A 13,536-nucleotide genomic window follows, 5' to 3' on the forward strand; every position below is an offset into this window, starting at 1 on the left:
AAAAAATAATAATAATAACTAGATACGATCTCGTTACGAGTAACGAGTAGGTCTTCCTTGCAATTTCTGTTTTAAATCATACCATGAATAATCCATACAATTCTAGAATTATCCCCCCCCCCCCTACTTTCAAATAATGTATACAAATCCATTATTACGTAATAAATGGGTGTGGCAATGAGTTTTCCAGATAGATATTGCTACAATTAACAACTTTGCTTTTATAATGCATTACGAAATCTTAATCGTTTTTATGTAATTTGTAATAGACTTTACGAGTTTCTTGCCCCCCCCCCCCCAAAAAAAAAAATAGGGGCCAGCCCCTTTTTCTTGATTTCTTTGAAAGGTCTTAAGAATACTAACAATTTTTGTTCTTACACCCATCTAAAATTGTTGATCATTTTTGAGATACAGATGTTTGAATATTTTAGGGGCCAGCCCTCTAGATCCTTAATGGGGACAGAAATGCGTGTTTTGATAATAGGAATCGATTTAAATCATAAATTCAAACATTTTCTCTTCTACGATGTCTAACAACATATGTTTACTTCTCTAGTTATACTGCATCAAAGTTTAAGTTCTTTGGCCCCTAAAAATCCCTAATTACGTAATAAATGGACGTGGCAATGATTTTTTCTAATAGATATTGGTACGATCAACAACTTTGCTTCTATAATGCATTACAAAATCTTTATCGTTTTTAAGTTATGTGTAATAGAGTTAACGAGTGCCTTGGCCCCTAATTTAAGGGGCCAGCCCCTTTTTCTTGATTTCTTTGAAAAGGTCTTAAGAATACTAACATTTTTTGTTCTTACACCCATTTAAAATTGTTGATAATTTTTGAGATACAAATGTTTGAATATTTTAGGGGCCAGCCCTCTAGATCCTTAATGGGGACGGAAATTCGTGTTTTGATAAGTGGAATCGATTTAAATTATAAATTCAAACATTTCCTTTTCTATGACGTCTAAAAAATATGTTTACTTCTGTAGTTATATTGCGTCAAAGTTTAAGTACTCTGGCCCCTAAAAATCCCTAATTACGTAATAAATGGACGTGGCAATGATTTTTTCTCATAGATATTGGTACGATCAACAACTTTGCTTCTATAATGCATTACAAAATCTTTATCGTTTTTAAGCTATTCGTATTAGAGTTTAAGAAGGTCTTGGCCCCTAAAAAAAGGGGCCAGCCCCTTTTTCTTGATTTTGTTGGAAAGAACTTTTGATTATCTACCACTTTTGTTATATATGTCATAACAAAATATCAACTGATAAAAAGATATAAATCAAAACGTGTGAAAATTTTGAATGAAAATTCGTACCCAATTTTCGCGCCCAGGCGAGCTCCAAGAAATGGCACAACAGGCATTAAACAACTACATGCTGCACAACTTCAAACTATCGTCTACCTATCCTGAAAATTTCATATTCATATCTCTTATGGTTTTGGAGTTTATAGCTGCACAAAATGGGTCGTCAAAAATTACAAAATGGCCGACAATGCGGTACCGGAAGTGACAACGAAAAAATTAAGAAAAATGTATGAAGTTTAGATCACGGCCTAACATCTGTGAAAAAATGGTTGAGATCGGTCGAAAAGATTCCGAGAAATCTCGTGCACAAAATTTGGAAAAAAATAATAATAATAATAAATAATAATAATAATAAGAAGAAACAGTACGAAAACAATAAGGTCTTCCGTTGGAAACGGAAGACCTTAATAAGAAACAGTACGAAAACAATAAGGTCTTCCGTTGGAAACGGAAGACCTTAATAATGTGTCTGTTATAGCCATCGGCATTGTTTACGTGTTACGTAAATCCAAGCTCAGCTTGGGTTCATAACTGGAATTCAAACGCGCAACGTAATTTACGAACCAAATCCGGAAATCGGGAGATTTTCGGGTTGTTCGACAAAAATCGGGCGAAAAGCATGACCCGCCGGGTCATAAAAAATAATCGGGTGAAGGGTTGAAAAATCGGGTGTGACCCGACGAAATCGGGTCAGTTGGCAAGTATGAATGCTTGTTACCTTCAAACATGCACCAAAAGTGCATTTAGTTTTTTTTTTAAGGAATAAAGTTTTTGAGAATAAATTTTGGTTTACAGTATGCAAGAACAGGGTTTTCCATTTTGAAGCTTGATAAGTTTGTGTATGAAAAAGCTTCATTTCAAAGGTTAATAGTGACAATGATCTTGATTAAAATTCACAATACTGGGCTGTGGTCAGGATTTAGCAACCCAAGCTGCTAGGTTGGATATTGTATTATGGTAAATAAACTGTATGAATTTTAGAGTAGTTGCTACATGTACAAAGAAACTATGACCCTTAAAATAGCTGATCTTGCTAAATCTTATCTCAAAGTGAGCACAAAAGTTCAGGATTTATTTGCTACAAACTTCTGCTATGGAAACCTTTTTTCAACAAAAACATGCTTTCTATGGTAATTCAGGTGGGGTATGACAGTGAGATAGCATTGCAGGATAGTTTATTTTTTCCTGCAAATTTAGCTATGCACATCACCAAAGTAAAACATTGCACTATTAATTTATCTCTGACTTACTTAATCAATTATTCTAAAGGTGCATGGAATTATTATTGTCGATTAGAATGTAACACAGATTCCATGTACTATGTGAAGTTACCATGGTAACTACAACTACCTGAAATACTCCAGGGGTCAGTCCGTACAGTCTGTGGGGTTCTTGCTCTCAACGTAGCTTAGTCCAAAAGTACAAAGAAAATATTAATGAAAGATGTACAAATAATCTATTATAGCTACAAGAGTTAAAGTTAACATTTAATTAGCAAAATAATACATCTAAAAGGAAATGAAAAACATGTATATTCAGATGCTGACAGGATGTTTCACCCGGTCATGTAGTTTCAGTCTTGTCAGTTTCTGTATGAATTACATTCGTCGTAAGAATTATAGTCAAGTGAAAAGCCGTCAATGTGAGAGCAAACTAGGTTTTCTATTTTGTGAACTGTATCCATCATTCATTTGTCAACCCTGAATTTATAAACACAACATACATAGTGGATGTATAAACATAATGAAGGAAGAAATTCTCTCATTAATGAATAATAATTTATTTCATAATTCATTAATACAACAACAGTTTGATCACAAATGCTCCGTCAAAAGTTACTCTCTGAACTAAATCACATGGAAATATTCACCACAATTCATAAAATAAAAATTGTGATTGAAAGCAAAAACAGTTCATGAACATCTAGCACATATACTAGCAGGGACTTGTCTAAAATTTGTCTAACATTCAAACCAAGTACATTTAAACATCTTTTAAATTCTACATTTTTCATAAAAAGATATACAGTTTTTCTGTTTGCTGTGCCAGATTGGGGCATAGGACAGACACTGTCAGATGTACTGGTACATTGTACATGTATGCGAGTAAAATCAAAACAACCATGGAAATTGTAGAATCAGTTTGTCATCTCTCTCTCTCTGTCTGTCTCTCTCTCATAGAACCAACATAACCAACTGCTGTGAAAATGTAAATTAAATTAAATCTACTTTCAACAATTTAATTCAAATAAATATGCATTATTTAATTATTAAAAGCGTAAACATTTGGTTACTACCAGTATGCATCGATTAATAATCTGTTATTGATGATGCATAGTGTAGAATTGTTTGTAGATTAAAATACATCTAAACCTAACAATCATGTCTCTCAATACCTAATATACAGCATAATAATAATATGTAACATATTAAATAAACATACATGAACAATATCAGTAAATTACAAAAGCACCAAAGCTCTGGTCACATGAAAACAACTCACCCACTGTACGGTAAATATCAATGTTATCTATTTGTAGCTTATTGCACACTTCACAATAACATAGCACATTAAAACATTTTTTTGTAGCTGCTAAATTAATCACACTATAGTATTAAATACCACAACACTCTCTGGATTAACTAGTAGTCTATATTAGATGGTAAATTCTGGAGGAAAGTATATGTAAATAAACTTTTTTTTATCTTCTCTCTGATTTCCCTCCCCTCCAAAATAATCTAAATCTGCCACTTTATCATTTTCTTTTCTTAACTATTTACATCATTGGAAGCTTCATTTGTTATGCATCTGTAGACAAAATTTTGTACTTACTATGTGTTTAAATGAATAGATGCACATCATTATTTATCATCTAGACTAATGCAGGTCACAACAACAATGATTTTTAAATAAAGAAAACTAGAGAAATAGAATCCATCCAAATCATATCTTCTTAACATCAAGAGACTATCATAAGTTGGATATTATGCTTTAGAAATGAATACATGTAAAATGTAAAATCTGATATTTCACTGGACATTTATGACTTATTCAGACTAAAAGACAAAACCTGATTGGGTCTGATGACATACATTCATAAATAATGAACTTAAAGTTCTCTATCAAACACAATCTATAACAAAGTCCATAAAGCAAATAGAAAAATATACCCAGTATCTCTAAATCTCAGCACATTCATACTTATGCAGATTTTATTCATAACCTACCTTTAATTATGGTAAATCAAAACTGCACTATTTCTGCATGAGAATAACTGAAAGCTTGTGTTTGTTTAATCTACCCATGAGACATAAGCATGATAAACACTGAAAATGTTTTTGGGGGGAATTCAATAAAAGTGCATAGTCAGCACTTTCTAACTGAGGTATATCTCACGTGAGACACAGATGACATGGATCTGATAAAACAATCTTAATATATCAAGCAGAGGAGGTGGGGCATGAAACATCTTTAACATTAAATAAATTCCCATTTGTTGTAAACTTAAAATGTAGATCAGACATTCCAGTACATATCAGCTCTGATAATTTGGATTTTTTTTCTCTGCTGGTCTTATTCTACATGAGAATCCATTAGCCTTGATATACATAAATCAATTCTGTTAAAACAGCCCAGCCTGTCCTCCTCATGTTTTGTGGTCTGGATTGTCGCCCAGACTCACTAGGTAACCTTTGACCTCTGTCTCATACTCAAGGTTATCTGGTTTCTCTGTAATGACCCAGGTCTCGTCCGTGCTTTCCACTCGTTCTCGGCAAATGGGACACGTTTTGTTGGTCACATTCCTGTCAAATTAAAGTTATTTACAGTAATAAAAATGGTATAATGTTAAATTACAGTGACTGAATGTTTTTTCATTAGATGGAATAGAATTCCAAATATTTTTGTACCATCATGGAAAAATTAGAAATTTATAAAAGAAAAGTCATATACATGTAATGAAATATAAAACTCTTATGCAATTTGCCTTACAAGGTAATTTGCTAAATTTAGCCAGGTAAAACTACAGATACTGTGAGCAATCTCACAAATTATACACCCTCACTAAGAAAATAGAATAACAATCCTCGTGTCAAATTTTACCAACGTATATTTTTTTTTATCACAAGATATAGCCTAGTATATAGATATAGACAGGAATTATTCATCTTTTTAAACAATGACCTTGGACTTGCACAACTGACCCTGGGTCAAGTTAATGATACATCCTCAGGTCATAAGCAATCTTTATGTGAAGTAAGAACTTCAATGTTTCTTCATAAGCAAGGTATAAAGAAGATACAATCTATGAACTTTTTCTTTGAATGACCTTCAACTCGCCAAAAAGACCTTTGGTCAAAATCTTGACACACCCTTAGGTCATAAGCAATCTTTGTGTGAAGTAAGAACTTCAAATGTTTCTCCATAAGAAAGATATAAACTGGGCAAAAATTATGCACTTTTTCTTCTACTCACCAAAAAGACCTTTGGTCAAAATCTTGACACACTCTTAGGTCATATACCGGTAAGTAATCTTTTTGTCAAGTAAGAACTTCCAATGTTCCTCAATAAAAAAGATATGGACAGGACACGACTGCACAAACAGACGGATGGGTGGATGGACAAGGTGATTCCTATGTAACCCCCAAAACTTTATTTGCAGAGATTATAATAACACAACCTATTGATGATGAAAATACTGGTATGTTTCTATTTTCACTATAAGAATAAATATACCTACTTGTCATCTTCGCTAGCCAAGTGTACCGTTCAAAATTCTCGTATGTCATGAAGATGAGCATCAAGAATCAAGGACTTGACTAGCGAAAACACCTGTCTCTATGTTATACTTACAAACTCCTCTAGCATAACTATCATGGTTGATTGAGTATACTCACCAGGTATCTATACAGCCCTCACAGAACTGGTGCGTACAGGGGAGAATGATCTCAGACCTACGCTCCATACAGATACAGCACTCATTCTCATCATACTGCTGCCCCACCCTGAAAAATCAAATGGACGTCAGCAACAACCCACAGTGATTATGATTGAGAGAGAGAGAGAGAGAGAGGCCACATACACAAACATTTTTCTAACTAGACTCGAAGAACTAAAAAGATTCATCAAGATTTCGAATACTTGCCCGTCAAATATAACACTGGCACAGATGTTGCTCGGTAAACTACTGAGGTGTCCTTTCTCTTCCTCCATGGCGTTTAAGTTTGCCACCTGGTCAGAGATTTCCCTGTACAACACAATGTACTGCTTCAGATTCAGTCGTCTTCGAGACTCCACTCGATTGATAGTTGTATTCACCTGAAGGAAAAAAACACAATTATTATTATTTCATACAAACTAACTTCATTTCCATCTAATTGAAAATTAGATCCAAAATTTTATGTATGATCATTATTTTGCCCTCACAGGGATAGCAAAAACTGCTGAATGTTTACAATGATTTACAGAAACATCACTCATTTTACATGTACAAACTCTAGATACTAGTACATGTATATGATATTTGAGCTCAAAAGGATATTGTCTCTATAACAATAATTGGAAGCTCATTTGACTTTGTGCTGATTTTTGCTGAATCGACAATATTGTCTGATTCTGACTGTGGTATATGTGTCTAAATGAATATAAAACCTTCTCTTATCTAATTTTTGAACAAGTGAAAAGCTGTCATTGTGACAGCAAACCGGGTTTTCTTTTATGTGAACTGTATCCATAATCCATGTCAGCCCTGAATTGATAAACACTACCAACCATATCCAGTGAAATGGAGTACCCTATATGCAATATTTTGCCAAAAAATGACTAAGTTCAAAAGCTAGTATTTTTCCATAAATTATCAGAAATCAAAATCCTAGCAATATGCACACCTCTAATATATGTACAACTGATCTGCAAATGAACAACTTCCTATCTTGAAAACTGTAGGAGAAAATCAGTACAATGAGGGTACCCTTTTTTTTTGGGCAGCCACCCGCCAATGGCTTTCGAGGGGTGTCAATTTCAACTGTTACCCTCCCAAACAGGCACTATTTATTTTATTATACTGAATGTCTTAATATTTGAGAAAATTTTACTGCTTTTATACTGAAATGAAGTGAATTATACGGCGAACCGTACGCGTATAATTTACGCGCATGTAACAATTTGCTGTGTTACCCATTGCCAAGTGTGTTGCTAACGCTGAGGGTAATAGAACGAATTATTAACTGCATCTTAACCAATCAGATTCCAGTCTTAAACATGAAAGTATAATTAAAAAAATATGTTATCTAATAGTTTCAACAAAGATATAGCCACAGAAGTGGAATTTCCTTAGGCTTTAAAAGTGAACTGCTCCAAAACATTTGCAAGCATTTGAAGTTTTCAACTGCACTTAAAAATGTCAACTGTAACAAATGTTTTATTTTTAGTCTGTTAACATGCACAAAAAGTTCTGCAAGGGGTGTGATACGGATCCGTATCAGCCCTATAGGGCTGATAACCTGTATCAGCCCCGGATGCCGATAGTAGTTGTGTGATGTCATCTGTATCACATATGCCAAAAACCTGTATTTATTACTATGTATGTAATAAAGAGTATCTAATTTACCAAACATCATATACAGTTTATACACTTGTCTAATTTTTAAAATAATATATTGAACCGTTTTCAAACAACTTTTTAGATTTGCAACAGCCTTAAAACCGCACTTTGGCAAAATTTTAACTATGACATTTTTATTATTATACTTTCATGTTTAATACTAACGCGGATTTTGTATTTTTCTGCAGTATCGCCACCCTAATTTCCCGCATGAGTAACCAAAGAAAGCATTTTACTTTTCAAAAAACCCAATTATAATGTTGTAAATTATATTATTCGTTCACTTTCTACGCATGCACTGTACTTCGGTGCTCCTCCTCGTTAGCATTAACTTCCATGATTTGTCATTGCAGTACAAAAGAACTAAATATTGGTAATGGATTTTAACTTACATGTTCATTTTTTTATTTTACATGTACAAAATTACAAACAGAATAGCAATATTCATTGAATGAAATCAGAGCAATGTAAAATACCGGTATATTGTGTACTCTTGATCAGTAATATACATATATACATATTTATCGTTTTGATTTTCTGGTGAGAATTATGATTAAATAATTGTACATGTAAAATGGCGACGTTTACTCAGGTCTGGTTACACTTGGATTTTTGGACCAACTATTTTTAACAACAGAGTAAATATGACTTAGCAGACATACAGTTGCACACCGATAAAAGGCAAACTGTTCCATTTTTGTCTAAAATGTCAAAAATGCTATATCTTAAAATTATTCAAACCGTAATTCATATTTTAGCATCCAAACCAGAATAATTCGTTAATCCAAACCGTACTTTTTATTTAGCAGGTGCATGAAGTTATTGCTATTTTTATACATAATAATGTATTAAATATATATTGAAATGATTTCATTTGGTTAGAGTAATCTTTCAAATTAATTTTGGCTGCTTCAGATTTATGGTATGTGTTATGTTATCTACGTAATCTCAAATAGTTCTTGGTTTTAGCGTTAAAATGACACGTTAACAATTGGTATTCCTACAAATAAGTCGTTTTTATTTCCGATGAACATAAATAACACTCACATTTTTTTCAACTGCAAAACCGTAAAAAAATATGAACGACTATAACAATGTTTTAATTGATATTTACCTCATTGCCGATAGAAAAAAGAACACAACACTAATTGTTTTTACAACAGATACGCCATTTTCACGTAATCCAAACATGTCACTACCGGCGCGGATACACGACAGTGTGGACCCCACAAAGAAAAATGATTCCAATAATATTCTTAAGGTATATCAACATTAAAAAGCATTTGAAACCAAGTGATAATTGCTGTAGAACAGCTCAAACATATCTTACATAATATCCCCCACATACTTGCGAAAAGCAGACAACTGGTAATTAATTACAACATTCATAATGATCAGTTCCATGGAAACTGTTTTGTGTTAATGGCTTACTTTCTCACAAATGATTCTCACAGAGGTCCTCCAAAATATGGTAGAATGTGTTCCATTTTCTACAGAAAACAACAACTGCTTTCCTCTTCTATCACAGAAAGATGATGTTCTGAAAAGCAGGAAATTACTGTAGAAGCAGATATATTCGTTGAGGATTTAATTTTGTTATTTTCGTTGGCAGTGTAATTCAACGAAATTACCGGGGTAAATCCATGACGATATTTTAACCCAAGTATTAATGAATACAAAGAGATTACAATGAAATCAAATGCCAACGAAATCTTATTTGGTTTAAAAACAACGAAATTTTGACCCAACAAAAATATGTGCTTCTGCAGTAGTTTTCAAAAACATAAGGAATATCAAACAACACCCGGATTTGTTTTTTATTTTAACGATTTTTTAATGCTTACTGATATATTTTTAAATGTTGCCCCATATACCCATGTACATTGTAATATAATCTTTCAAAAGATAATGGCATAGGTGTTTATATCATGAATAATGTATCTTAATTTCTGTAAATACATGTGTATATTAAAATATGAACCATGATCACAACTTTTCCCTTGAATGATGTTGATCATGATTTAGTTTTCTGTGATCTATTCTGCTTTATAATGGACAAAGAGCCAATTTGAAAGACAAAGAATACCTTATTAATCATGATAATATTAGAGGTGAAACTGTCCAGATGGTGCTCAATGACTTATTACAGAATATCACAAAATATAAATTTCGTGAATGTTCAAAAAAAATTTCTCATTTTTCAAATGTGCATGTATTTAGTACTGTACTGTATTTATTTAGCCTGAATAAAAAGCATTCAGTGTACAAAGGGTGAGCAATTCTGAACACACTGTTTATTATCTACTCATATTTTTGTCTTTAATGTCCCCTAAACCCATGGTGAACTCCTTTGTTTTAATTTAAGTATCTGATTCAAACTATAAAATATGTAATATATCATAACAAAAATCTCTTCAAAGTGTTTGTTTTCAAAACATCAAAATAAATATCTATGTATATGCTCCACAATCTGTGGCATGCATTTGGATGAGATGCTTTGCAATTAATTTATCTGCTAGAAGACAAAGACGCCTTTTAAGATCATGAAGCAACAGAGCCCCATCCTTGAAAACCACTTAATCTAACATCAAAGTATTACAATTTCTATATAGTACCTACCAGTAGTACTTTTCTCACTCATTCTGTTTGTCACTGTACAAAAGACACACCAGTAATTCTTCTTTCCCATTTTTGCTATGATATTCTAATATTAACTTTCTGATGTTCTTAAACAACTCAGCACTTGGGCAAAAGTTGCTGTAAAACAAGTCAGCTGACAGGGTTAACTTATCCTAGCTCTTTAAAATCTCAGTGTTACTTACAACGAGTTGAGCTCTTGCACAGATCGAAGGAAGTCCGGATATGAGAGATTGGCAAGACATTTCAGAATGGTCAGATGAGACTTCAGTTTGGAATGCACAATTCCGAAGGTCTGCTCTGGATTTGGAATACTACTGCCTTGTCCCATCCTTCTGCAACTACAACCAGCAGGCAATAACAAAAAGGACAACTTTAAAAATTATTGTCATATATATATATCATCACAATATTTTGGTTCAAATATTCAAACACTTAAAAAATAAAATAAAAGGGACAACATGTGTGGATGAACTAAACAAGATTTTATAAGCAAATCATACAATTTGTTATTGTTACTTATTTTCATAAGTACCTGCATTTCAGAATATCATTATTATGTAATTTGAATTAATAATTACCAATAATAATTTCAACTATACATAACATCAACATGTCTAGTAACCTTGAAGAGCAAATTAAATAACAGTCTGTTTCTAATCAATTTTCTTGAAAGTTATCACATACAGCAAGACCCTAATGAAAAACAGAACTAGCACCATTTTTTTTTTATAGATGTCAGTGCCTTTAGTCTTTGCATGATATTTGTTTATTTTTGCCAAATACATATCTGAAATTTAAAGCTCAAATTCTATGATTTAGAGCTATGAGCTATAACAAGTGCTGGTGAGTTATAACTCAACAAAAACTCTGCGAGTCTGCAATGGTTTTTGATGACAGGGACATCAGTTCGATTTATGCTCAAGTTCCCTTCCACACTGACATGATTTCAGGATGATAGTTTAATTTTAATACAAACTGTTTTAGGCAACATCTGTACAATGTATGTACTACAAATGTTGGACACAAGTCTTGGAAACTCGTTGCAAGTCAGGTGCACATTGAGCAGAGATCATATCGGTGTCCTTAGAACTTGCAACACATCTTCTATCATGTCAAACTACTTTTTACACTTTGAGAAGCGCCAACATAATACAAAATATTGCCTACATGCACAAAAGATTTGACAACATCAGCTCAACATGTCTTTACATTTGTTCGATACTTACCGTATACTTTCGCGAATTCAATACGTTTGAATATAAAGGCATAAGACACATCTGTTGTGTATATCTCGTATATATATAGCAACTTATTTTAGGGCGCTCATAAAGAAAGCAATCATGATTAACTGCTTGCAGCAGTGGGAAAATTTTTCTCATAATATTCAAATATATACTAAGCGAAGGTGATTTTGAGGCACTTGTACATAAAAAATATTGATCATGATTTAACCAACATTTGGGGTCCTCGTGAAAGCTATGTACTTGGGCGCTCATAAAATATAATGGGGCGCTCCAAAAAAGAATTTAGGGCACCCTTGCATAGGGCATAATGGCATCTGGGGGAAAGGACCAGAACCAATAAACAGGCAGATAAAAGGGGTATCGGGTGCGTTCGCCCTATCCACATGTTCGCCTTAGTCCGTTTGCTCTAGGTCCCTTCGCTCTAATTATCGTTCGCCCAAATAATCGTTCGCCTTGAACCCGTTCGCTCCTTCTTTATAAATAAACAATATTATAAGTTATTTCATTTACTTTTAACTTAAAACTTTTTATCTATTATTAATTCGCATATAATTACAATATGTTTTTCCTTCATCAAAAATGACGTAATTGGTATACGTTAATTGTAAGCTTTTATTGCCGTACATTGTCGATAACCGTCTTCTTGTTTTTATAATGATTCGCTTGGTGTTTTTAATCAATTAAAGAATTTGAGACTTTAATTGGCTCATTCAGAAGCTTAGCAGATGATTATCATCTATTCTCTCTTTAAAGAATTTATACATAACACAATCCTTTAATCTCTAAATGAGATATATACGGAAATGGAACATGTATAACTGTATCAAACTACATGTACTCAGGGTTGTCTCTAAGACCCGGGAGGCGGGGAATTTCCCCGCCTAAAGTGACGTAATTACCCGGCTATTATTGCATTTCAAACACAATCTAGCTATAAGGTAGACCTCCAGATCCCCTTCTACTTTTTTATTTCTCCCTTCTACTTCAATTTTTAGAGACAACCCTGTGTACTGTTAACCATGGTGATTATTATGTAGAAGTAGAAAAGGCGGTATTGTTTTCATTATCCCCGATAATTATATATGTATCTTTCAAAATGTTTAAATTGACAAGAATACACAAAAATATATAAATTAATTAATCCTATATAAAATTAAGGCGAACGGACACAGTGCGAACGGCTTCAAGAGCGAACGGACCTAAGGCGAACGAAAACTAGAGCGAACGGCGTCAAGGGCGAACGCGTTTTAGAGCGAAATAACAGCCAATCGATAAAAGGCAGATCCAATTTTGTATGTTTCAAATGAACCAAATCAATTTTATTTATTTGCTTTAACTTCCAAACGGTCACATCGTAAAACATCGTCTTAAGGATCAAAAAGGTACAAATATTATATCAAAACAATGTTTAATACCTCTATTAAATTACTGGCTGCTCACATTGCATTGCGCAATTTGTAAATGTACACTAAACTGATAAATAAATACTGATAAGATGCTGAAAGAAGGACATCTTGACGATTGTCTTCAAAGTTTAGTCCCGGCAAATATCAAAACGCTGTCATAGAAACAATATATCACTACAGACTGCATTTATGGCATACAAAAGATTAAATTTACTTACATCATTAGTTTTGGTACTTTATGTACCAAACATATTTTATGTCTCATTAGCTGATTCCAGGGATATTCGGATCATTTCCATTTTGATCCTTTAAAATGAAATTGAGATGATT

General features: G+C 33.1%; 1 protein-coding gene across 1 annotated transcript; it reads right to left on the reverse strand.

Annotated features, from left to right (window-relative positions):
* Positions 1–3,079: 3,079 nt before the first annotated feature.
* On the reverse strand, positions 3,080–13,463 carry LOC105348582 (RING finger protein 141). The gene is made up of 6 exons (XM_011458088.4): positions 13,425–13,463; positions 10,739–10,894; positions 9,348–9,456; positions 6,459–6,631; positions 6,211–6,318; positions 3,080–5,118 (listed from the first exon to the last, which is right to left on the reverse strand). Exons 1-6 carry the CDS (start codon positions 13,427–13,429, stop codon positions 4,962–4,964), a joined length of 708 nt encoding a protein of 235 aa, XP_011456390.2. The 5' UTR covers positions 13,430–13,463; the 3' UTR covers positions 3,080–4,961.
* Positions 13,464–13,536: the final 73 nt, after the last annotated feature.

This window comes from Magallana gigas, chromosome 5 (assembly GCF_963853765.1).
Source record: "Magallana gigas chromosome 5, xbMagGiga1.1, whole genome shotgun sequence".
In the NCBI taxonomy this organism is placed as follows: Eukaryota; Metazoa; Mollusca; class Bivalvia; order Ostreida; family Ostreidae; genus Magallana; species Magallana gigas.

What these genes read in the sequence shown, in the direction of transcription:
- LOC105348582 (XM_011458088.4), bottom strand. An exon ending in GTGCAAGAGCTCAACTCGTT is followed by an intron (nt 9,457 to 10,738) that starts GTAAGTAACACT and finishes CCTGCTTTTCAG; the next exon opens with AACATCATCTTTCTGTGATA. An exon ending in TGAGAATCATTTGTGAGAAA is followed by an intron (nt 6,632 to 9,347) that starts GTAAGCCATTAA and finishes TTTTTCCTTCAG; the next exon opens with GTGAATACAACTATCAATCG.